The 26,240-nt window shown below is 39.5% G+C and overlaps 1 protein-coding gene across 4 annotated transcripts; it reads right to left on the bottom strand.

The window, feature by feature from the left end:
- Positions 1-40: 40 nt before the first annotated feature.
- dennd5a (DENN/MADD domain containing 5A) lies at positions 41-24,573 on the bottom strand. 4 transcript variants are annotated; one of them, XM_077588732.1, is made up of 24 exons: positions 24,300-24,573; positions 17,445-17,516; positions 16,518-16,627; positions 14,962-15,655; positions 11,711-11,898; positions 10,465-10,776; positions 9,650-9,865; positions 9,329-9,563; positions 8,477-8,627; positions 8,293-8,386; positions 8,004-8,108; positions 7,351-7,482; positions 7,079-7,231; positions 6,910-6,997; positions 6,755-6,842; positions 5,249-5,377; positions 3,995-4,116; positions 3,770-3,915; positions 3,248-3,366; positions 2,984-3,165; positions 2,819-2,901; positions 2,426-2,549; positions 1,762-1,930; positions 41-1,405 (listed from the first exon to the last, which is right to left on the bottom strand). In XM_077588732.1, exons 1-24 carry the CDS (start codon positions 24,397-24,399, stop codon positions 1,222-1,224), a joined length of 3,996 nt encoding a protein of 1,331 aa, XP_077444858.1. In that variant the 5' UTR covers positions 24,400-24,573; the 3' UTR covers positions 41-1,221. The 4 variants fall into 4 exon arrangements, with proteins under 4 accessions (XP_077444858.1, XP_077444871.1, XP_077444865.1 ...); XM_077588745.1 differs by lacking the exon at positions 8,004-8,108; XM_077588739.1 differs by lacking the exon at positions 17,445-17,516.
- Between the last annotated feature and the right edge of the window lie 1,667 nt (positions 24,574-26,240).

The following is a 26,240-nucleotide window of genomic DNA, read 5'->3' as shown; positions in this document are numbered from 1 at the left end:
GTAAAACCCGCCACGATTAAGTTTCATGTCATTGACCAAATTACTTTACAGAGGCTTTTATTTTATCATATATTTGTACACTGTACATGGTCTCTCATTTAGTAAACATTACATTGCACAGCTATTTCATAAATGTACAACAGGTTTTTTGGGGGGAAAATAAAAATATATATCTTGCAAGATGCTCATGATCGAGTCATACGGAGGAGTTCATTCCAGACACTATTGGCACAAAAAGGAGTTCTTCAGTTATCAAATCTCTTTACTCTGTACATACAAATCAAAGTGAGATGGCCCAGTGTAACCTTGAGGAATGAATGGGGGCACATTTTCTTCTGTGTGAATTGCATAGCAAGAAACCATGGCAATAAAATCAAGCAGAGGGCAATCAAAGCATTTTTGCTTCCATCATTGATGACCACAGGCAGGCAGGGGTTCAACTTTCAAGATGCTGACAAAGGTGTGGTAATGCTTGAGGATGGGCTGGGTGGAGCTATTTACAAAAAGGCTGCCATTGCGCAGAAATGTGGGACTGCAGAGCACAAACCAAAAACACACCGAGGGTGTTCTTGTAGTAGCTTCCATCCTGGGATAGTCTGAAATTCATGCAAGAAGCTTTTCTCCACTGAAGGTACAAAGGTATTTCACATTTTAAAAAAACATCGGCATACATTAGCCAAAAACAGGCTGCAATGGAAAAAGCCTTTGTCGTCATTTGTTTTGTTGGTTTCCCAGTTCAACTCCACAGTCAGTCCCTGTCATCTCCATACTTATAAAGCATACCTCTATATTTGCTTTAAGCTCTGCATTATGACATTGGATCCGAGTTGATAACAGAGCAAGCAACTTGACGGACTTTACAAAATAATACTGTTTTTCTCTGACAAAATATATTAAGTTTTCAATCGCCTTTAAATACATCTATAGTCAGCAGTTCACTCCAACAATGAAAATATTTAAGCCTTTGATAAACCGTAGCACAAGGTCATTGCCAATCATGTGGAAAAACATGGCTCACAAATAGAAAATACGTCTGAAACATGAGCACGTCATTGAGGATAAAAACAACCGATTTTAAAAGGCTCATTGCACTTAATACAATATGTGGCAAATGTAACAACAGTATCTTTAACATAAGCCAAATATGTTGTCTGTTATGAGTCTGTTCCTGCATATAAAAATTTGTATGGATTTCTGCAACCTGTCGGAAGCTGGTTTAGTTCAAATGCCGACACCTTTAATGAGCGATGCCTCTAGGGTGATATTGAACTCCTGCAGGGTTTGAAGAACTCGGATCAGCGAGTTGACCAGAGAGCGGTCCTTGATCAGCGCCATGTCCTCGTACATCTGCGCCGTGATCGGACAGTCTGCGAGAAGTGCGATCCAGTGATGCAACAAATGATCCCTGAGAGAAAAGGGTTCAAGGGTTAAAGTCACAGCTTTAACCATTTAAAGGGCATTTATTTATTAATTCATTGGCGTTCACTAGGCGTCCAATCCATTTTGATTGCTAGAGGCTGGCAGTGAATTATTATCGTCAACCGGTGTAGTCAAAGTGGATTGGATGTCTAGCGCTGTCAATGGCACTGAAATATGATCATTCACATCCCAAATTAAGGAATTGAATGTGTATTCGTGTCAATGGCTGGCAATAAGTTAAATATACATTTAAATACATTTAAAAAAGAAGTTTCAAATGTTTTCAGGGGCCATAAAAGACTTTTCAATAACTAAACAAGGATTTTTGTTTTTTTGGCCTACCTTGCACCGAGACAGATGAGCATCTGGAACTTTCCGTCCTTGCCGATGTTTCTCGGCGTACTGTTGATGGCGCGCGTGAAGCGGCAGAAGTGGCGCACTCGGCTTTGCCAGTTCTCATCCGGATGCACTTCCCGCTGCTCGGCGCTTTCAAAGTACACTTGTGCCTTTTCTGTTTCGTGAAGATGAAACAGAACAATATGATGATTAAAGAATAGAGAAAATATATTCCTTAAAAGGAAGACAAAACACCTAGTACAAATGTCTGTCATGCGAAAGGGGGGCTGCTCAAAGTATTGAAGATGCAAATGGGGAATTTTGTAGACGACTCAAAATGGAGAAAATAATGTTTCAGCCATTTCCTGGCATCAGTTATACCCACACGCATGGATAAATTTGAGCACAGAAAGAACCATGTGATAATGGGTATTAAAGATGTCCCCAAGAAAGAAATTTGCTAATGTAGTACATTGTACATAGTTGTAGTACATACAATGTAGACATTGATCAAATATCAGACGTCCATGAAATACCTTCTAAAGTCCACATTTACACATCAGAAAAAAAATAATCATTTTTTTTCCTCAAATTTTTAAGCAAGATAATTTTGCCAGAATGCACATGACAAAAGTGTTGTCTTCCCTTTGCAAGAAATAGTGTCTCTTACCCAAGAAGTCCCAGATGAAGACATTTTTAAAAAGTCGAGGCGATTTAAAACCATGCTGAAAAACTTGCTCCAGAGCCCAGACGAGACCAAACTCCCCGCACAGGAGAAGAGTCAAACTGCCTCTCTGTAAGTAGTGGAAACAACAGATAAGAAAATAATTCTTTCACATATATAAAATACTGCAGCCCTACTCTGCAATAGAAACACTCCATCTTTCTAGGTCAGGAAATTCAAGGAAAATTAAAACAGCTGTAACCTTTAAACTTTAATATGTTTTGAACTATCTGAAAGCGACCACACAGTAGTTCGCAGGGGGAGGAGGATGCTTCTTAACCTTAGCAATGAATAATAGAGGGACGCGATGGAGCCTGTCTAGACTACCGTCTCCCCCACCTCCTTTTCCGGTTTGTGGAAATGTTTGACGATCCCGTTGATGGCTTCTCCTACTCCCTCCTGGATCTGACCTGTGTTCAACTCTGCCAGAAGAAAAAGAAAACATGGAATATGGCACGCCACCAAACGCGCCAGAATTATTTCAGCGGGTGTTGCATTTCTTACTCGGCTTGCTATTTGGCGAGATGGTAACAAATCTCCTCATCATTCCCGGCGACTGCTGCATTGGCGGCGTCCGACACGTCCGTTCGTCATTCTCCGTGACGGGCGTCATCAGCTCGCCAACGAGGATCCTCTCGAGGCTGCCGTCGTCCACACCTTTGCCGAGCCAGCGGCCGCATGGAAATCTGCCGAGTAAACATCCTCGTTTGTCTCATTTCGTTTGTCGAAGTCATGCGAGGCGAGTTTTCCTGGTAAAGACGTGCTTACTTGTACGTGTGCCCTGTGATCTCGTTGCGCACTATAACGCATTCCACTAACCACTTGGCGTAGAGGCCAGAGTTATCATGACCCATCTGCACTGTAGTCAGTTTACCCAGGTTTTGACACTAAAAGAGAAGCAATATTTCATAGCAAACCATGTTAGTTGTACAAATCTTTGACAACCATTGACAATGATAGTCATTGCTCTAACAATGAACGGCTTTTAAATTAATCACACATTTAACTTTGCCACATTTCTACGGAAAAGGAATTGAGCCACTGAATAATTTTTTTTTCAATCAATAGGCTCAACAAATGAGGATTTGGACAATTTCTATCTAGTTCAACAACATATTTAAACAATTCATACACTAAACAATACTCGAGGATTAACCCTCATTGTAGCTTCCCTAGTAACAGCCTTCCGAAGGAAACTGTGATTACCAAATGGGCCGCGAAAAAGATGAGTTTGAACCCCCGAGTTAAAGCATCTTCACTTGCACTTTGCAGAACATGTGTGACACAAACCTCAAAAGTAATCTCTTGAGTATTTCTGGGGACCTGCAGAACGCCCGTCTCAGCCAGTTCACCTGAGACACACACCCAAGGATTGGCCGTAAACATGGAGCCACCCAACTTCTTACTGGGAACCACCACCACGTGATATGGGATCACTGAGAGACAAAGGAGACATACGTCAGTCAGTTCAAACAGTATGTATACCAAACCAAAGAGTTTATTAGTTGAACTCACTAATGGTGGTGAAGACGTTGGTGAAACAGAAGTAGTCCACCGCGTTGAAAGACAGGAGATGATAGAGAAACTGCTCTTTTTCCTCATCACAGCGTAGGAAGGCATACCGCTTGTATAGTTTTCTACATTTAAGGATTAAAAAAAAAAAATTAAGAGCAATGATTCTCAAAGTGTGGTCGAATGTCACTAGTGGTACAAAAATGAGTAGTTTTCAGAATACAGTTCAGTTGTATTTGCTTTTAATTTAGATTTTAGTTCAATGTATTTACATTAAATATTTTTTTAAAAAGGATACTTTTATTTTGATATTTTCTCTTAACAAATTTTGTCATAATTTTTTTTAGTTTTATTTCTGTGATTGTTTTTTTATTTAGAATTTTTCTATGAATTGATTTGTTCAAATGTTTATTATTATATATTTTTTCATGTCATTTATTTGTGTTTCATTTGTTGTTTTATTTACAATTTAGTCTTGGAAAACTTGAGGGTCTTCTGGTTTTCTCCTAATACCACAGGTAATTTTGTTTTCGTTTTTAACCTTATAATATAACAATGAGTAATTACTTATGTAAAATATGGATTTTTGAAAGTTGCAGTTGGGCCTGCAATAATTCTATATTTTAATGTCGGTCATCAATGTAGTAAGTACTAGAAGAGCTTTTTCAGATTGTATTTTGTCTCAAAAGCTTGGAGTGGTTGGAAGCACTTCACATATCCATTACGTAAGGATGTTAGGATGTGATATCTGGAACACATTCACGAGTATCCAAAGATGGGGAATTGACAAAATACGACACAATTAGAAACATTCCATGTGAATTTTCCTCTGCTATCAAATAAGCCACCAATATTAATAGTAATAGTCAACTAGGAAGCAATCAGTCAACGGTTAAGGTCTATTAAAGCGAGTCTCAATTTAGTTACAGTGGGAAACTGCGGGTACTGGTGTGACAATAGTTGAAAAGCAAAGGCTTATAGTGCAAAGGTGAGAAATGAGGTCAAAAGGGCAGACAGAAACCCTCCTGACCCAGTTCTCCACCCATCATATCTATTATGAAATACTGTGGAAGTGAATTATTTATGCAATGGCAGACTACGGTGTGATGATTCGCCGTTTCTGAGTGTTAATTTATTATATATGAGTGGATGGCGTATTTTTACTGGCATGATATTTTTCAACAAACACCAGGTGGGTTGACCTTATGACCCTCAATGAATACTATTTAGGTACAATAGAGTTGTAATTTTGCTTACTTTGTAAGCTCAAGATCGGACAGCAGCTGCTTCAGATGTCTGGAAAGCAACTTCTTCTCCATGGAGAGGCGAACCCAAGCTCTGGCCTTGCCCACGTCGGTCTTGATCTCACTTATGTTTTGAATGTGTCTGGAGGGGAAAAAAACACATCAGGTCAAAAGAAGCCTTGTACAAGAAGGAGAAACGCAAATATTTATGCCATACCTAATATATTCATGAAACTATTACAGTGAACGCCCACGTACTTGCGGTGCATTAATTTACTGATATTTCTAAGTTGAAACCTATCGTCCTTGTAAGGGTTAGAAGAGGACCCTCTTCGGTGAGACTTTACCAGTTGACATTTGTGTGCGTCGTTGCTGCAAGCCACTATCATGGCTTTAATGTCCAGACACATTCCCTTCCACTCCACCTGTGCCAGAAGCTTGTCTCCCCTCCTTTGCCTTCTACAGCTCCCCCCCGCCCCTCATGCCTCCACCCTTCACGTCTACAGTGTTTAACCCACTTTCAGCGCACTGCATTTCCATGGCAACATATTTTTATGACGCCCAAGTATGACGCTAACCTATTGACCGAATTGCAGCTTCTCAAGATGAATATCAACTTTGTTTAGAAGAACAGAAGCATCATGAAAAATCATCAAGTGATGCTTTACAATCGAGTTTGCACTGAAATTGTAACTATGAAAACAGTCTTGGTGTCAACATTGAGTTGGGGGTTCAGTGGGTGTGGCTTGCATCGGAGTACAGTTCTGTGTGTGACCTGAGGCCTGTGTGGTAATTAGGCTGGAAGTAATGCACTGCTACACACAGATATATACACACACGCGTCTTTATACAACAAAGATACAGACGCCCCACGGTGACAGTTTTGCAGACATAATTTGTGGAGAGTTGATTGATCTTTGTGCTAAATTTAACTCTTTATAGGGCACTCAGTTAAATCATTGGCCGTCACTGGCGGCGTCAGTTGTTCATTGGTTTAAAGCACTAACACAGGAGCATTCACAGCCACTCCTTCTCGGTAAAATGAATTGGACATCTATTGTTGACAATGCCAATTGCTTGAATATAAGAAACAAACAAAATGTACTTTTGTGTTGTTGGTTACCATATACTATAGATTGTAATGTATTATTTTACTAAATTTTTAAAATTTTAAAAATAATTTTACCAAATTTATTAACTTACTTATTACCTATCTACTTATGTCTAAAATGCCTTTCCTATTTCTGCATCCTCACCCTCTTGCTACTGTGACAACGAAATTTCCCGAATACGGGATGAATAAAGTTATCCAATCCAATCCAATTCAGTTTTTAATAATTTTAAATGAATCAATTTTGTTTTTTATTAGCATTGAGCTTTAAATTTGAGTGGAGTTGGTGATGAATTTTAAGTCAACATGGAGATACAATTTTGGCTGCTCTTGCTCACAACTCAATAAATTCTCTTCCAATAGAAAAATGATCATCATCATTGTTTTTTTTTTTTTACTATTTCTTACCTCATGTCTTGGATGAGGGACACTTTAAGAGGGGGCATGGCAGACAATCCACCATCCGATTTGCGCCTTTCAGTGTCATGAATAAAACCTGGGATGCAAAGCATACCTGGGTTATGTTTTAAGTCATTTTTGCTTTCATGTTAAGATTCTCTTACCTGGTGGTCCCAAACCAGCCGGGGTTGCACTTTTCTTTTCTTTACTCTCTTGGTAATGCAGAAGGTGGGACCATAGAGCAGATTTACCCTGAAAATAGAAAATGGGGAGAACAGAGTTGTCAATATTGTGAATGAGTGCTGAGTAGAGCCACCGTCTTGTTTTCCTGACCTGTTTAACCTGTAGCCCATGGCTCCAAATCCTCTCCAACAAGTCACACAAACTCGCAATCAGAGTGTTCTCTTCCACTCCAGTGATGCTGACCTCCACATGACCTAACTCTACGGCTTCTCGACCCATCTTCTCAACAAGCATACGTTTGGTCTGAAGGTGAAAGGCACAATTTAAAAAACAGTGGTGCTTGGTTAATTTTTCAGGTTATCGAGTGTATGCATTTTTCCAATCATATGAACCTTGAACACAAAAGAATGACATTCGCAAACCTTGATCCGGCACTCTTTAAGCAACCCCTCCACAAACTTCCAGTTGGTTTGAGCAATGACAGCAGGAGACAGGTTGGATAATTTGGGTTGTCTAATGGTCGTGCCTAAGTTCCGCGCTTCTTGGATGTATTTCTGTTCAAGGAGAGACTTTTTTCAACATCTGAAAATCAAACTGCCAAAAATCCCTAGAGTTACAGCATCAGTATTTTCACAAACCAAAGAAACATGGTCGCACCTTCAAACATTCACAAAACAATAGAAATATAGCTCAAAATTAGGCATGTCACCAAATTTAAAAAAAAATGCACAAATTAACAAGCTTCTCACAGTGAAAAAAATAAGACATCAATCACACTTGAGTATAAGTCACCAAATTACGAAAAATGTACGACTTATAGTTGGGGAAATACAGTACATAATAGTTAAAGTTCGTTTGTTTTCAAACTTATTGTGTACTGCACAACAGATTTGAAACCCTTTGCTTACATTGGGAAATGTGTTTTTTTAATAAATTGGGTTTGATCAGGACAAAAGAACAACAGAACAAAACAATAAAAAAGATATGAGGGATAGACAGGACGAGGAAAAGACCACATGCACAGCTCAAGTCATGTGGTCTGAGCAGGAAGGTCACCAGAAGGACCTGCACATACCACATCGACAGTCACCGACTTTAGACACGGCTTGAAGGACTGCAAGTGCCAGTAGTGGTCAAGAAACAGCAGGAGCTGGAGCTCCGGAAACAAACACTCGACATGCTGAGAGTGCGCAAGCATGAGTGCAAACAAAGAACAAGAAACACAGTGACCAAAGCGGAAGATAATGATGCGCAACAAATAAGTGTGAGTAAAGTGAAAGAATAAGTAAGGCTCATGCAACAACAACAACAACAAAAACACAAAGTTAAGCAGTCAGTGGACAGCAGAAGTAAAACACACCAACCTCTCTCTGGTCATTATCTAAATAAAGGTGCTCTGCGTGTTGCTTCTGGCGGTCCCGCCTCCTCCATTGAGCAGGAGCGCTTCTCTTGGCCCATCTGAAACATCAAACAACGTGTCGTGAACAAAGAGCGTCGGGAAGAGGGAAGCATCAGTGTAAGATGCAGCTGGTGCAAAATACTACTTACTTGTTGCTTGTGGGTCCCGAGGAGAGGACATCAGATTGTAGTCTTGGGAAAAAACCTTGCTCGTAACGTCCCTGCCCAATCTTCATGTCCAGGAGGTGGGGATGTAGGGCTGTGTGGTCAATCTTCATCACTCTCATTTTTATGGCTTTCTCTGTACGTATGAGAATGTAGCCGTCATCATCAGTTTGTTTTCAAAAGTCATGGAAACGTACAGAAATTGTTAAAAAAAGGAACATTTCATGGGAATTCAAATGGACTTTTTGCCTTAATCTCACTTAACCACAATAAAAAAAAATGAGTGTAAACCAACAACAATAACAAAATTTCCAGGAGTGGCCACACGTGTGCAGCCAGATATTTTAACAAAGCAGTATTATTTCAGGCAATCAAACATCAGTATCCCGAGGAAGTAGGTAGCTCAGTGGTCTGGGCTCCCTGTTGTCACTAGAGAGGGCGGATTTGATTCCCCCTGTGTGTTAAATTTGTCATGCGAATCGACTGTTAGGCTCTGGCGACCCCTGAGAGGAAAAGCCCAAAAGGGGTGGATGGAAGCTCCCACTCCCTTATGACGTCATTAATACCAATTCTAACAAGCACCTGTGCACAAAGGTCAACTACTACAATAGAGTTTCTTTTTTAGATATAACATATATATGCATGTAAAAGAGCTCTAATAGGTAATTTGAATAATTTGAGTAGCCATCTTTGACCTAAATGTCACTTGTGTGTGTCCCTATCAAGCCAAATCTTACTGGTGACCTCACCCAATTTAAGTACAAATTTACATCATAAAGGTCATTTCCAACAAAAAAGGATTACCAATGTCCTGTAATATGTGAAACGAAAACTTACCCGCTTGTTCAATGTTTGTACACTTCTGGTACATGGAGGTGCGCAGGGTGGGTGTGCGGACATTCAACATGCGGACCTTATCGACACGAGTGTCAAACACCCTTAAAGTGTGCTCCTTCTCCTCATCGTCGTGGCACAGGATCTTGCTGTCGATGAATGAGGCAAACATTTGCGTTTCCAGGAAACGAGAAAGAAAAGGTAGGTAGGGCTCTGGCTGGTCGGACAGGAACGAGGCCTGCACACAGGCAGAAATGTTAAAAAACACATTCAAAATATATTCAGTCCAATTATCATCTAACAAAAAAAATGGCGACATCTCGCCTTGTCAAAGTTCTGCATCTGGTCTCGATTGGTAAACCAGGACTCCTTGTCTTGGCTCGGCTGGATCACAAACACCTCGTAGTCGGCGAACATCTGAGTGAAGCGATTGGCAAAGACTTCGCGCACGTGAATGTTGAGCTGGTGCATCTTCAGCTCGACTTCATCGCAATGAAACCGCCAGTCCTTATTGCCGCCGGCGTCCTCTCGAACCTCCAACTGATTTCCATAAAAAACAAGTGCTTTGTACTATATTATCACAAAAAAATCAAAATGTAAACAGATTTGTGCGAATAACCAAATATCAACAGTAGAAATCTGAATTAAAAAAAAAAAAACATCCTGCTCCAATCACTGATTGGTTAATATGTCTTGAATATGTATTTTGTGGTTTTTTTTAATACCAATAATATAAAACATATTGTTTGATACATCTTTGTTACAATGAAAACATGAAAACCGTTTTAGCTGCGGTCCAATGAGATAGCAATATAGTGCGTAAAAGGCTCCCTCTTGTGTTCAGTAGCGGTTACTACAGTATGTGGTTGTCTATAAACAACTTCATGATTGTAGCATTGATAAGTACTACATTTATGATATCGTTATATGCACACAAGTACATATATGCTCATGTTCGACTGTTCAAATCCATTTTGACTGGGAGGGTTGGCAGTGAGCGAAATAGGTGGGACGTCTATGGCCATCAATGGGAGCAATAGAATGAAGTATAACAGAGGGCTGGGATTTCATTTTTAGAAAAAAAATGTTTGTAAAAACAAAACAAACAAACAAATAGCGCATTAACGTGAATATCTTACCTTCTCTAAACTGACTCCGGTTCTCTTGACCAGAGCCTGCAGTCTGGCAATGGTTACATTCTCTCTCAGCAGGTAAGAGTTGAGAGGCGAGGCCAGGTTACCGTTGCGTTTGTCGGAAACGGCATCGACCGATCTCAAAGTTCTGTGCTCGGCCTGGGAATCGATCGAATGAATGTTTCCTTCCGGCGACACTCCAAAGGATACAAGGACCTCTGAGATCTCTTGTATGAACTCCAGTTTGTTAGGAAACTGTGGCAACTCTTCCGGGAGCTCTATGAAGTGGTTGTCGATGTCCACAAAACATAAATTGGCCTGAAGGGACACAGGACAGAATAAATTTAACGGAGATGCAGTCATGGGAGCACTAAGGCAGCTCAAGAAAATATAAACTGAATTCAAGTGTAAATATAATTCATTCACCCTCTCTTGTTGTAAAACAAGGTTGACAATAGATCAAGACAAAATGCTTATGGTTCAAACTGACCTCAAAAAACCCCGGTGCACTCAACGTATTATTCACATTTTATGATGAAAGCTCAAAGGCTAAATAAAACATCTGAGGGAACTTTTTAAGAGCTCAACGTGCAGGAATTCGAATGATGAAAATTTCAAGCCGGTGCTACTGCAACAAAAAGGAAAAAAACTGTGCTCTGACGTTAAAACATAACTTGAAAATTGACTGAGCAGTTAATAAAGGGTTTTTGATGATAGCGTTTGAAATTTTGGAGGGACCTTGTCCCCACCAGCTGGTGATCATGCAGCGGTGGCAGACACTAGATGTGTCACGGTCGGCTATAATTTCATCAAGGAGCTTCTGAATTAGGACAGAGGTTACGTGGAAGGTACCTGGCTGCTAAACAGTAATGAGTTATCTGTTATTTGGGCAAGGCATATTTAGCAACCAGCATCTGTTCTTTCTCAATAAACAATACTCATAACGTTGTCATCCACCACTTCTTTTGCAGAAGCTGACAACATAGCATTTCCCCCCAGGCTAAGATGAAATGTGTGGGACAAAATGTTCCATCTTGTCTATGGGAGTACTTCGTCACAGAGCCAAAAATGAGGGCGGCTCATAAGGACAGCCAGAACAAGAGGACACTGATGCGGCCATATTAGACGTCAGTCACGTCACTCACGCGTGTGGTTTGTGACTCATACCTCGTGCAAAGCTGATACAAACTGGCTTTGCGTGGTCAGTGTTAACGTGTACGATAACGTAATGATGAGGTGTGAGACTGCGTACCTCCTGTGGCAATTCTAGCTTGGTGCGGTCATCCTGCCCGTTGGAATGCAGACCCATGAGATACGGCACGGGGGCATCGAGGAAGTGGAGGAGGGAGGCAGGCAAAATGGGAACATACACATGCTGCCACTGGTAGGGGAACATTAAGGCTGTGATGCTCTCTGCTACCGTCATTAGCCTCTGGTAATCTGTTTGACGCAGAGAAAGCAGATACTACGTTAAAAAGGTTTACATTTGTGCGACCACAACAGCACACGAGTGAAAATTGCCCTGTATCTAGGTTGAGAGTTGAATAATTTTAATAGGGATTAACCCATCGCTGAAAATGTTTCACAATGCATTTATCGGGAGAGTAAATAAAGTCAGTGGGGTTGAATTGATTCACATTGAAAAAACAAAGGTCACATGCTGAATTAGTTCCCTTTTGTTGGGCATAAAGCACTTTCAGCATCCTTGGGAGGTCCCAGTCACAGAAGTGTGACAGCCAAATTCAGCTGACCCTCAGACCCATGACAAATTCCCTTTTTGTGGCTTGACACGTCAGCACTGCTTCATATTCATGCTTTCACTCCTGTCGAGTGGCCCACATATAAATATGGGTGTGCGCCTCCTCATTGACATTCCTTCTCTCTCCTGTTGACAGCTACTGCGTAGTGCTGCCTTTCCTCTTATGGTGACCAAATAAATACTCTACCTTCATTTGGTCATGTGCTGGCCACAACACAAGACTGCTACTTGAAAACCAGAGTACATTCTTACAGAGGAGACAGGAATACTAACATAACCTGCTTTCAAAAGATCATGAATAATAAGAACCTCCTCACTTATATTGTTAATGCACTAAATATTTTCTAAATTTATCATATTTGCACAAAATAAGTTGAATAAAAATCCACTCTTCCAAAAGATAAAATATCAGTAAAATAAAAAGCCTCTAACTGTCTTGCATTGTTACATAAAATGACCAACATCTTAGAAATCTCACTATGACAAAGCACAGTTGTTTTCTATGTTTCTCGTAGTGAATGTTTCGTTGCATTTACATGAACGCGCAACTTCCTTCCTCTATTTTTTGAAGTGTCAACCTGGAAATTTTATGAGTGGGCTTTCTTTCAGGGCTGCCCTGATTACATTTTGGTGGCAACCCACAGATTACCATCATAGAAATGTTGTTTTTTTATAACTTAAATTTGATCTGATTAGAATATGACAAGCTGGGATGTGTCATCGGCGCTTAAAGTATATCTCAGTTAAATGTCATTTGTGGTGGGTGTGATTGTGCTTCAGTAGGCGTAATGGCTGAAAGATAAAAGTATCACTCATCCACAGAAGAATGGAGAGTTTTAGATATTTTGATTTTGCAGATGACTGATTTTCCACACTATGCAGAGGATTGCGCTCTTTAGGTGCTTGTTACATTTGATACAGCTCTAATATGCCCCTATTATCGAGTATAAGGCACTCATTAAACTCAATGGCCGCCATTGATGTTTGGAGACGTATAATCCATTTTAACTGGGAAAAATACAACAATGATAAATATTACAAATACCAATATATGTAATTATAATTGAGACCTAGCATTCACATATGTGGACATCACATTTTGGGATAACAAAGTGGCCAAAATGACCCAAAATGTCAGTCTTTATATGGTTATGTATTTTTCCCCCAATTATCAACAAAAATGATTTGCTCTACAAAGGGGTAATAGTAAATGATTTTGTGTTAAATAAAACAGGGGGATAGAACTTAGAAATATGTAGAAATGTTGCACTGTTGTTCCAATGTTATTCAGCCAGCCACGAGCAGAGGAATAAAATGCCTACAAAAACTGCAAATCTTAAGCTATCAAATGCTGACGGCCTCACATTCATCTGTAAGAAACCTGAACGAAAAGAGAAAAAGGAACTGTATATAGTTCTTTTGGGACACCCTGCATTGATCCCTCTCAGTGCTTCCCTGTCACTCCATTGCTGCAGTAAAAAAGCAGAAGGAGGCAAAAACGTGACCATAACTGCAGCATGGCATAATGCTTGACTCGTGACTTACAAACAATCAAGCACCTCCTGATAGACTGGGTAAATAGATCATGGGAAAGATGCTGACCACAATTTTTTTAACCAAAAATGCATCTCTGTCATCTAGAACCCTTAAACCCCTGCCGCTGTCTCCTAGATATAAAGCATCAATTTCATGAGGGTGTATTTGTGTTGATGAGTAGCATTTCCTTCAAACAATCCCTTAGTTCTTCCCCATAGAGTATTGCCAGTCGACACCCTTGAACACATTCTGCAGTTCTCTCAAGGGAGCGAGGGCATGATGTCACCTCCAACCAATGATAATCATCCTGCATCCTGGCTATCCTCCCTGTCTAGAGGTTGCCTAGCAACACCACGGCATTTCCCTTTAAGAGCTTGTAACCTAGCTCATTGTTTTAAAAAGCATTTGCCCTCCTCTTAACATTGTATTTGATCCGATCACCACTTCACAACTAGCTCACTCTCTAAAGGCCTATTTTGCTCAGCAAATAATTAATTTACTCTCATGAGAAACGGCACACCGACATGGATGTAGAGATTGAAATTTTACCCAAAAGATTGTTCAGCACATGCATGACTAAAATAAGCGAGTGTTTCGATATTCTCCCATTTTGTAGTCAAACTGCATTACTTTAATGGACACTTAGTAGGTTATGTAACCTTCTGGAAAAGTAGCAGTAACGCGAAATGAGTTGCTAGGCCCTCAGGCCAATTTCATTCGGAAAAAAAAAATTCTACCCCATTGTTAAAATGTTTTAATATCTCTTAATTTAAATGCTGGGGATTATTTAGTTATCAACACTTCTTTGTAGTTATTGATTTTGTTCAGGCTATTTAAATCTTTACGTTTATCCTGTTATCCCATGGTCACTGAACTCTTATAAAATAGTTGATTAGATGGTACAGGATGTGCTTTGGGAGTGTCGAGGACATAAAATGGGAGAACCACTCTGGGAGAGCATCCCTCTGCCTAAGCATCCAAATTCAAAACATCAACATATTTGCCAGCATGGACATTCCTTTTCCTCACACTGCAAAATGGCATGACTCTCTTTTCTCATCATATTACCTACCCAGCAAATTTGACTTCATGAGCTTTGACCTCTTTACCCCCAAATTTGATTACTTCTTCGGGTTCTTACTACCAGGATATATACCAAACTGAACACAAACTTGAGGGAGTGCACATGCAGCATGTGGCATACTTACGCTGTGAGTAAAGCAGAATCTGCATCTCGAGCAGGGCGCAGGTGAACAACTGAAGTACGTTCTCAACCCCAAGCAGGTTAAACATCTCACCGATGGCATAGTCAAAGAGCGGAAGTTCCATTGTGCTTGGCCTCTGGCAAACCACGGGACCGTAGACGCCTGAGAACTTTAGGGATCGTCCGGAAGGCGGCTGGGGCACCTCATAGAGGATGTTGAAGACGTAGCTTTCAAGCGGGAGGGGCGGGGGATGCGGCGAAGTGACTGCCTGGTAGAGCTGCTCCAGCACCTTCCGGCAGGCTTGGGCAAAGGCCATGGGTGTTATCAAGCAGATGCACTTGGACACGTACAGTGTGTCTCGACTGATGTCGTACGAGTTGAAACGTTGCAGACGGGAGATGGCGGGCGCGGCGTGGAGGATGGGTCGAGTTTGGCCGTGGGGGTGGTGGTGAAGCCGGCTCTCCTCGGGTCGGCGAGGAGATGTGGACGTATGCAAAATGTCGTACTGCTCTGCATTGTGCATGTGGTAAAGAGTCTGCATGGCGCTGCAGATCTGCTTGCTGGTCACCTCCTCGAAGAAGGTGAGAGCAAATCCATACGTCCGAGAGCCGTCCTCTCTGGTGATGATAAATGAGTGGAAGTGTGGCTCCCGGGAGTCCACCTGCGTCCTGAAGGCCAAACCTTTCGGCATACAGAGCTAAAGGGGATAGAGAAACGATCTGAGTGTCGTTACATTGTCAGATGAGTGGCGAATACAGTCGTACCTATACTTACGAAATTAATTGGTTCCAAGTCTTTTTTCGTAAGTTGAAAATTTTGTAAGTAGGTGTACTTTATATGTAAATTCTCTAATTTGTTCCACGGTCCTCACACAACTAACAAATAAACCCTTTAAAATTGGTCAACGTGTCCCAATTTTGCATGAAAGATGTGAGGAAACACACAAAAATGAGAGAAAATTGTAAGGAAATGATTTATTAATAAAGCAATTGAAAATGTGCCCTTTTTTTCTCCAAACAGACAGCCGTGAGAAGGGCGCCCTAATCATCTATTTCTAGAGTTGGAGTTTTTTCAGAAGTGATAATAAAAATAAATACTACTGTACTGTATCGGTAGTTATTTGGAGTAAGATCAAAAGTTTGGTAAACACTGTTTGGTTGTTCATTCTATCGTATATCTCAATAAACGTGAATATACCTTATATGGATATGCCTATTAAGAATTTTTCTCTCAATTGGATGTTATTAGTATAATGTATGATGTTTGTTTTTGGTCTTTGATCAAATAAAAATTCCCCCCAAATATACAACATTTTTTTTGTTTCGTTGTTCATATTGCAAAAAACAAGTAACTTGCAGTCATTACGTGTCACATTCTTTACGATAGTAAATATGGCCCTTTGGGAAATTTTGTGTCGATCCTGAGAATTTTATGCTACCAGAGCAAAAAAAAAAAATTAAACTGAAAGCAGTATCAAAATGAAAATTATGTTTTCTGCATAATCCGCCGTCAATGCTCTTCGTGTCTGTTGTTGGTTTTGCCGAACAGTGTTGACTTACCATACCAACTGCATCCTGGTCGAACGGATTCCATTCAACATTGTCCGGGTAATGTGCAAGAACTTTGGATTTAAAGGTTCTCCGTAGGGGGCTCTGCTCAAAATTCTCACCTGAAAAGGCGGAGCAGAAAAACAGGAAGAGAGAATAAAAAGAAGAGAAAGACTCAGCACTAGAATAAGCAAAGATGCGCAGGAAGTGGTTGATCAGTAGCAGACACAATTCCGGAAGGGAGAGAGCAAATTGGTCTAAGAAGGAAGAGTGTACAATATTGCATCATATAAAGCTGCCATTTGCATTCCCAGCAAAAAAAAAAGGCTGATCAAATAAATATTAATGGCAAACTGATGTGACCAAATAAAAGAAGAAAATTAAATAAAAATTTAATAAACAAGCTCTACAGCTTGAAAATGCTTTTTGACAGCTTTAATTGCAACACAGAAAACAATCCATCCAGAAAAAAAAGCCTGAATTGAGTCCATCTGAACCCAGGGTGAAGCAAAAGTGCACGCAGGACTGAAAAGTTCATTCAGATTTGTTGGGAAACAGTAAACATTGACCAGGCAATACCAGGGCAGGCAGCACTGAATTCGCCAGTGAGTGAGCGCAATGTGTGCACGAGGCCACGCAGGAAACAAGAGCAGTGATTGTCAAACATAAGCTCATTGTTCAGCCGCTGCTTGGGGACGTGAGGAAGAGGGAAGAAGGAAAGGCCGGGAGGAGAAAACTCAACTCAAGAATAAGCAAAATAAAGAAAGGGCCAATCCCCAGGTCGTCTTTGAAAATAAGATATTGAAAAGGGGAAAAAAATAAATGAAATTAACAAAGAGTTGACTGAAGATTTTTTTTATATAACCAGGTTACAGGTTGAGGGGTTAAAGCTGAGCAAAGGTTAAAGACGGGAAGCAGAGTGTGTGATGGGAGGGTTACCTTCATTTGCCCCTGCCAAATTTCCTCTGGCCCCATCACTGAATTTAGTAGCCTCTATATACTGGCATAAAGCTACACAGCAAATAAAACAAAAATATCATTACAATACTGCTTGTGGGAGGTGAGTACATCACTTCTTACACCTTCATCGATTTGATTCCTGAGTCACCAAAGTCTCACATTTGAACGAAGCTGTTTAGATATTAATATCTGTTGCATAGTAACAAAAATGACTTGAGTGTATAGAAATACATACACACTGGAAAATGAGTAGACATATTCAACATGCACTTTTTTTAAAAATGAAACTTTAAAGAAAATGCTAAGGGTAGGGATGAACACTTTTTTCACTTCCAATCCGGAAGAGCGATTTACTTTCCCAACACTCCACACCCCTTAAAAAGACACTTTTATTTAGACAATATATATCAATGCAAAATTCTCAAGAACACAAGTGAATCTGGCCTAAATACAGAAAACTAAAAAAGTGATACTTTTTGCCTCATATTTTTGTTTAAAAAACACAGAACAAACTGCAAATTGTTAATTCCAAAGTATAGTAACTTGCTTAGTGTTGCAGGGGCTTTGTTTTCATGTTCTTTTAGTTGATCTCAGGCACGTCATTGGGCAGCTAAATGGTTCTTGGACAACACTTGTTTATAGTGGGTTTTTATTTCACTGACTGGTTGTACAGTTTATCTATGTGTATCAACAAAATTAATGCCAATATTGTGGCATGCTGAGGGTTTGTGTCACTCAACCTGACTCAAATAGGTACATTTTGGGGCAAGACTAAATTACTTAACCCTGAAGTACGGGGATCAGCCACTGATTATCCAAGTAGTTTTGGCCAAATATAGTGTGTCTATGAAGGCCGTGAGATCGGCTCGAACCCGATATTGGGTCGGTTTGGACCCTCACTAGCTACGGGTCATGCCAACACTGTAAACAAACAACACTTAGGTTAGACCGAAATGATTCTGTTAATAATAAACTCATTCTTGAACCCAGAAGAGTATTTCCAGGGATTGTTTTTAATCAATGAAGGTACAACAAATATACCACAGCTAAAAATGAGATGCAACACCGACTACATGCATTTTTAGAGTGGAATTATATTCCTACTGCAGCAACCTAACCTGAATGTATATACGATGTTTTTCGCTAATGCAGTGTTAAATGAAATAATCAAATGAAAGACAGTAAGGAGATAGTTGAGTTAATATGTAACAAGCGGATTCAGCGGATGCCTGACAAGTTGTTCAAAGTCTTAAAACAAAACGAATAGTTACTCAACACCCTGGATATTATGAATATTTCCAATTAATGCATTTTTCTGCGCATTAATTAAATCAAAGTACAAAAAACTATGGAGGGACAACATGCTGGACATGTATTTTATGAGAAATTACATAATTTTTCCAGTCTATTTTGGCCACTGTAACCTCAAGCTAATGGATGTCAAGGTAGAGAGAATTGTCACTAATATGAGCATCAACCCGAGGACAGTCATGGGTTTGACTTGCATGAAAGGGTCTTGTGTAACTGACCCCGGAGCGGTGGAGTTAAGAGAGGATATAACTGACAAAAATTGGCTCTTTGAATTGAGCCAATGCTTTCAGCTCAACATGAAATTAGTAAATATCTTTCCTAGTGGTCACATGAAAACATATATACTATATTTATGGGAAATACACATGATTTAGTCCACATTTATATCAGTAATTAATATGCTTTTATGCAAACAAAAAAGAATGGAAACTGACATTGAGCCGGATGCAAAATATCATTCCGAATTTGTGACTTGATTGTTTTACCACAAAAAAATAAACAAAAAGTCAAAAAGCCATCTCAATGTTCACTATTAACCATTTGTCTAATCGGTCTGTTATGTCAGAGGAATACAGTCATTTGCTTATAATCCACCCACATTAGAATCACTGATGACAAAAAAACCAAAAAAAAAACAGATGACCACTCTCAGGAGTCAACCTTGCTGATTGGATTTATTCTCAATTCTAATCCTAAATGGATGTGAGCCTTGCGATTATTGTGACACCGCGTAGAGATGTGTACGTGTGGGGGATCACGTCCACAGACTACTAATCTTCTTTCAGCACTACAGCGCAAGAGATTTTGCGGGGAAAAAGCAAGTAGTGAGTGAAACCTTGACCAGATTCATTACACTAATAAACCCTCAACTCTTATGGATTAATTGAATTAACCTGTTGTTTCCTTGCACATCAACACTGGCAATACATACTAAAACTGGTCATTACATAATATGAGTCATTAGAAAAACAATATGCTAAATTGATGACATTGAGGATAAAATGTTAATCCTTAAATGTGTATTCGCAGGATTACAGTGTGAGAGATACTGCAAAATTAAAGAATTATAATCAGAGGCAGGAATGTTTCGTTGGCCTATGGAAAAATAACTAATCAATGGTTGTACTGATTTAACTGAATGCAGAGAATGTAGAACGGGTAAACACCCTGTTGTTATTTAAAAATACAACCAAACTTTTTTCATATTCTGGTTCATTTTTCTACACTGTATAATGACCCTATTGAGACAACAAAATATCAAGAAACCTTGGCAAGTGCTCTGTGCATCTTAGTTGCCAGTTGCATCTTGAAACATGACACGCACTGTTGACCTGAGCCTCTGTTTTCATTTATTTATATAAGACTGCACAGGTGTCACCTGTCTGAAACTCTCGGTTTTTATTCACTGTATGAGTACCCTTGATTATTGACCACGTGAGAAACTACATGCTTTTGTGTTGAGAAATTTGGAAGACAGTTCTATCAACATATACCATGTGATTGGAATTTTGTATTACTTATCAATTTGCGTCCTGGTCTGATAAGACAACAAACCTAACAACTAACTAACAAATAGTCATTAACAACGATGAGTATATGTACCGGCGGAGTTAAGCATCACTGAGCTCTCAGTTTCACATCACCATCGCCCAGAAACCACCAACTCTCTCCTAATACGGGTGCTTTCCTTGCGTGGCATTTCCCCAAACATTTGAGAGCTCAGTAGCAACTTAATTCTGGATTATTTGTACTTCAAAAATTTAACATATTGATCATCATATATGTTTGTCTGCACCACTGAAGGCAAATAGGAATAAGATTTTATTTTGTTAAACTACCTGTGGCATTCCAATTCCTCACTAGCTCTTTCTGATTACTAGCACTTCGGATAACAGAGGTTTTGAAAAAAGGCCATTCGCAGCCTAACAGTAGTTTACAAAATGATCAAAAATATATTTTTTAAAGGTTCATGGGTGTTTTTAGAACCATTCAATCCAAACATCATTCCAATTGACTTCTGCTAATTGCCACACATTTATTGAATGATGAACGGGCAGCCCGGCGGATGAGTGGTTAGTGCGCCGGCCTCACAGTGTGGGACCGGGTTCAAATCCAGGTTGGTCCACTTGTGTGGAGTTTGCATGTTCTGCGTGGGTTTTCTCTGGGTACTCCGGTTTCCTCCCACATTCCAAAGACTCTGAATGGTAGGCTGATTGGACACTCTAAATTGCCCCTAGCTATGAGTGTGAGCGTGAATGGTTGTTTGTCTCCTTGTGCCCTGCGATTGGCCTGCCACCAAATCAGGGTGTCCCCCACCTCTGGCCCGAAGTCACCTGGGATAGGCTCCAGTACCCCCTGCGACCCTAGTGAGGATAAAGCGGTTCGCAAAATGAGATCAGATGAGATATTGAATGGACAAGAAAAGAGCTCTCAAAGCTTTGATTTTATGAATGAAATTGATTTTTCCAGATTGGCAACCCTTATTTCCACGGAAGATACCAATACCTCCCCAATCTATTTGCTACATACATACTAGCGTCCCATCCAATAGAATCTTTCCAGCTAATTTAACAAAAGTGCTTAAACTGCCAAAAATATGACAGTGAATATCCCACATCTTAAAATTCATGATCCCAAAACACGTAGTTACAATTCTAACACTATGTTGGAGCTAACACAAAAATACACAGCTTTATAAACAAGAAACATGTTCATGTGCTTTGACAAAATGGTCAACCTTTGTTCAGTCTGCTAAAACAGTGAGGAAAATTTGTTGTGGGCTGACATATATTGCAAAATGCAACCATGTATTGGTATCCAATGATAGGGCTGAAAGGATTGCTCAAATAATACTGGCTGTTTTTCAAGATTAATTCTACGTCATTTTCCCTTGCACTTATTAGCATAAATGGGCTGGAATGGGCAAAGATAAAATTCTAGTTGATAAAAGATTAGTCCAATAACTGCCGGCCTGCCCTTTACTGAATAGTTTATATCAATCTGTCAACATTGCATAGGTGAAACAAACAATCTCATATCCATTTGAAGATCTATGGCACTTAGTGGACTGGAGAGGTCCATAAAAATCTGCAGACGCACAGGAAATATGTAATCCCATGTTAACATTCTTTTCAGAGCCGCTCATCCTCCCATTTATTTGCTGAGGAGGACTGGAAGGGGAGATTTGTCGGTAAAATTCTAAAGGTTATTTAGCATAAGAATGAGCACGCCTGTGTGTGAACGCACTTATGTCCCCGAGCGGTCCATTTTTTCAGTGTTGCTTGTGAGGCAGCAGGGTCATAGATATGCTAATGGTGTTCATCATGTGCCAAAAAGAACACTGTGGTCACTTCGTTTGCTTTTACTGGATATAGATTCATATGAAATAGACATAAAAAGTCTTACAAATCTATTTTTATGCATTGCTTTGGTGGCTTTATGCTTATATGGAGTGCTATTTTGAACAGATTATAATTCACTTGACCTTGCCTGATTAAAAACAACATGATGCTGTCATTAGGTAGAAATCAGTTTTGACATGACATGATACGATATTGATTCTTTGAAGAAATGTAGAAGAATGAATGAAGAAACTCGGTGGTATTTATAAATATGTATATATGTTGAACTTTAAATTGTAAATATGCCGCAGCAGTGTTAAATCAGATGAGGACCTTTGGGAGTTTTCAGTCAGCTATCAGAATGCACCTAATCTAACAGGAATTTCCAAACCATTTCCCCCGTTGACTCAAACTGAAACAATTGATACGCATAAGCCACCTGCTTATGACGTGTAGTACTAAGTAGGACAATGTCAATAATGAGAATGTCCTCTGGACAGCATGTTTCATGAGCAAAAATGAAAGTTCAAAGACAAATCCACAGCCAAGTTGCTGGACATTCCTCTTCCCCTTTTTGGAAAATTTACAAGCAGCATCTAAAAGACTAATAATGACATGTAAGATGGTGCCGACAATCAGCCTTCCTGTCTCTCCACACATATAATGTGATTTCATATTTTCCCCCCAAGCGATGCTATATAATGACAACACGAATGACAATGACACCCCAGCATTTTCACAGACCGCTAATGCTAGGTCGGCACTTTAAAAGCCACCCGCTGTGCATTCAAAAGCCCTCGAAAGCGGACAATAGTGGGTCTCAGGTAATAACATTCTCAACGCAGAAGAGCCCGGGTGGTTCCAAACAGTCCATATGCTTTTTGTGATTTGCATGAATTTAAAGAGGAACCTCATTGTATGAGGAAACAGGAAGTGTGTGCTGTGGGTTAGTGTGAATCTTTGAAAAATAACTATTTGGGGTTTAGCGATATTGCGCTCCAAGAAACACTTTCACCAAGACTTTGACCTCCTAAACACTAACCCAACACTGAAATTACATTCATATTTTGAAGTGTTGGAGTGGAGAGATAAGGAGACAAGACAAGAATATTTCCCAATCAATGACTGACGTTAAGTTGGAGAACTCTTAGTCGTTTATTCAAATACTCTAATAACAATGTGAGGCCTTTTCGTGAATTGGAATATTTGAGAAATTTTCTTTTTCACTAAATTAGAGTTTGACTCTCCAAAGCACAACAAATAGAACTAAAACAAAGTGCCCTTGTATCTTATTATTCCATTATCAAGTAGAAGTCATCAATTTCAATCAACCAGACTGCCAGTTCACAAAATGACAATCTACCCAACATCCACAGCCTGGAATATTAATGTGAGACCTGATATTAATTGAATTAAAAAGTTGCCACGTATCTGCACATTTTGCGAACCGTGTTTTGAACTTTGGTCAAACCTTATCAACCTGAGCTGCTGCTATCAAAATAAAGCAACCAGACTGTAGACAAAGAAAATATTTCACCACTAAATAATGGAATCGGTTCATCAAGTCGACATATTTAAATATATAATTGTATTAATCATCTATGTTATACTACTATTAAAAACATTCAAAGAAACCCAAGACTGGTCAATGATGCTAGAAATCTGTACACATTTTTAGACAAATCTTCTAACCAGGATCACTGTGCTGTGGAAAAGAAAGAGATGGTATTATAGGCACAAAAACACATGTATAACGGCCATGTGTTTGCTTGTTGTTTTCGTCCGAGAAAAATGACATCTCCATCTCAGCTGCATATGAACGCACCAATACAATACGATATATTGGTATTTAAATGAGGTTCGATTGGTTTCGACATGAAGGGAAATAAATCCCTGAAGACATCTGAGCCCTTTAAATAAAAATGCACACAAGTGAGTAATCTCTCGCTCTGTGTAGACCATTGCAAACAAACAAGGCAGGAAAAGCACCACAGCCGGGCCTAGCACTAACATTAGCATCACATTCGCTGGGAAATTAATTTACAAAAAAAAACCATTAGATTGCATCTGTCCTAAAAAAATGAACAAATAATGCTAAGGGATGACCGAATACTAGCCTCTTTATTTCCCTCTAATATGCAGCATCGGCCCAATAGGTCCTGGGAGGCTAAATAATGCTTACCGGAGAGTTCGTCTGGTTCCAGCCCGCTTTCGGTGTCCAGTCCGCAGACCACAAAATAATCTGCGAACCGAAAGGAGACGGGGCTGATGCCGGTGGTCATTTTGAGACTGGTCCGGTGGCTCCCTTACACCCGTGAAAGGGAGCATATTAAGTGGAAGCGAAGAAGTGATTCGGCTCTGCCATCCCCGATGCTATGGTATATATAATATGTAGCCCACTAGGCACGGCTCGCCTCTGTCAGAGAAAATCACAAGTGAGCCATTTACTCACCCAGTCCAACACACTTCCGGTTGGTGGCTTCCACAATAAAAGGTCAGTTTCACCAACGGGACTGTTTATGGAAATTTTATTGTTACTTCATGTCGGCCCAATACACTACAGAGATAGTTCTTAATCATTTTTTTTTATTTTATTATTTATTTATTACCAAGTATCATCTAATAAAATGCTACTTCACAGTAACATACCCCGCATTTTTTATTTCTATTTAGAACAGAGCATCCAACCTGTGCGTAAATATACTTTTTAAAAAGCACTTTCGTCATTTTAATCCCCTGTTAAAAACAAATGTCAGATGTCTTGATAAAAACAGTCAAGATAAAGTATAAACATACTCAGAACTTCAAAAAATTAAATGTAATTAATCAATTTATAATAGTAATAAGTATGTTTGGTAACATATACTCTGCTAATAATGAGTCTCATGTGGACAAGAGATCCCAAAGGCTTGCAGCTAAGGCCTTATTTCACAACAAGCAGGGCTGTTCCAAAAATGGGACATTGTGATTTCCTGGGAAAATTGCAGCTAACAATGCTGATTAATTTTAATTTGAACAAAAATGTAAAATATTTTAAGTTGGTAAACACCCAATATCTAGCAGAAGTATAACTTGCAGCTTGAAATAGGTTGGTAACACATAGTAGGCTGATATTTCCATCAAGACTGTTAAGGTGGGGTCATCTAGTGGTGGGGGGTCTCATTGCATGCAAGAATGGTTTGTAATACATACTGGGGATACACCTACATTGTAAGAGAAATGACAGGAAGAAATGGCAGTTACCAGATTGAGGCATAATTTATTTAAGACATTCCATTTATCAATTGATTTACCCTGTAAAATACTAGTTTCTTTCTAATCCATTAAGAAACTAATCGCAAAACTGATTAAAATGTGCACAAGCACATTTACACACTACGGGTAGTTTATTTACTTGTCTTTCACAAATCATTCAAAATCCAGTTTCCACTAGGTCGTACAGTAGTTAGCAATATTTTAAGACTTTTCATTGGCCAATTGGAATCAGATAAAACTGTCCTTTACAATGCTATAAATCAAAAGCGTGGAAGAAACAAATGTTATATAAAACTGTTTCCTGCACGTAATCACGTCATTGATGTTACTTTGTAAAACTCACTAAAGTGTAAAAGAAAAAATATATTTTTTTTATCATCCCGCTATTGAAAGCCTTCCGAAAAAAAAACCTCACAATTCAGTCTATTCAATTGATTGGCACTAGTCAGGAGCAATGCAATGACTGCACTTGGATGCAGTGCATACAATCTCCATAATCAAATTCCTCAGTTTTTTCCCTCCATGGCATTGTCTAAAAAGCAAGTTATAAGATTAAAAGAAATACATGGCAGAGAATCTGAACATATGTAGAGGTAGAACTCATAAACAAAAGATCATCATCAGTATCATTCTCACATTTTTAGTCCTGTACATTTGAACTCCCCCATTGTACTTTTCACTCAATAAAGCACCTGATATGACGTGTACAAACTAAGATTCATTTGCAAGATAGGGGTGACACTGTAGCTGCAGTTATTGCTCCTTTCCAGACACAAGTAAAAATACCAGGACATGACACAGCGATAACGTTTTGCTGCTACAAATAGGATGTTGATGTCATTGACAAGGGGGGGGGAATTCCACAGCC

The sequence above is a fragment of the Stigmatopora argus genome, chromosome 2 (genome assembly GCF_051989625.1).
Source record: "Stigmatopora argus isolate UIUO_Sarg chromosome 2, RoL_Sarg_1.0, whole genome shotgun sequence".
NCBI classification, from domain to species: Eukaryota; Metazoa; Chordata; class Actinopteri; order Syngnathiformes; family Syngnathidae; genus Stigmatopora; species Stigmatopora argus.
This window is presented reverse-complemented; position numbering and strand designations above follow the sequence as displayed.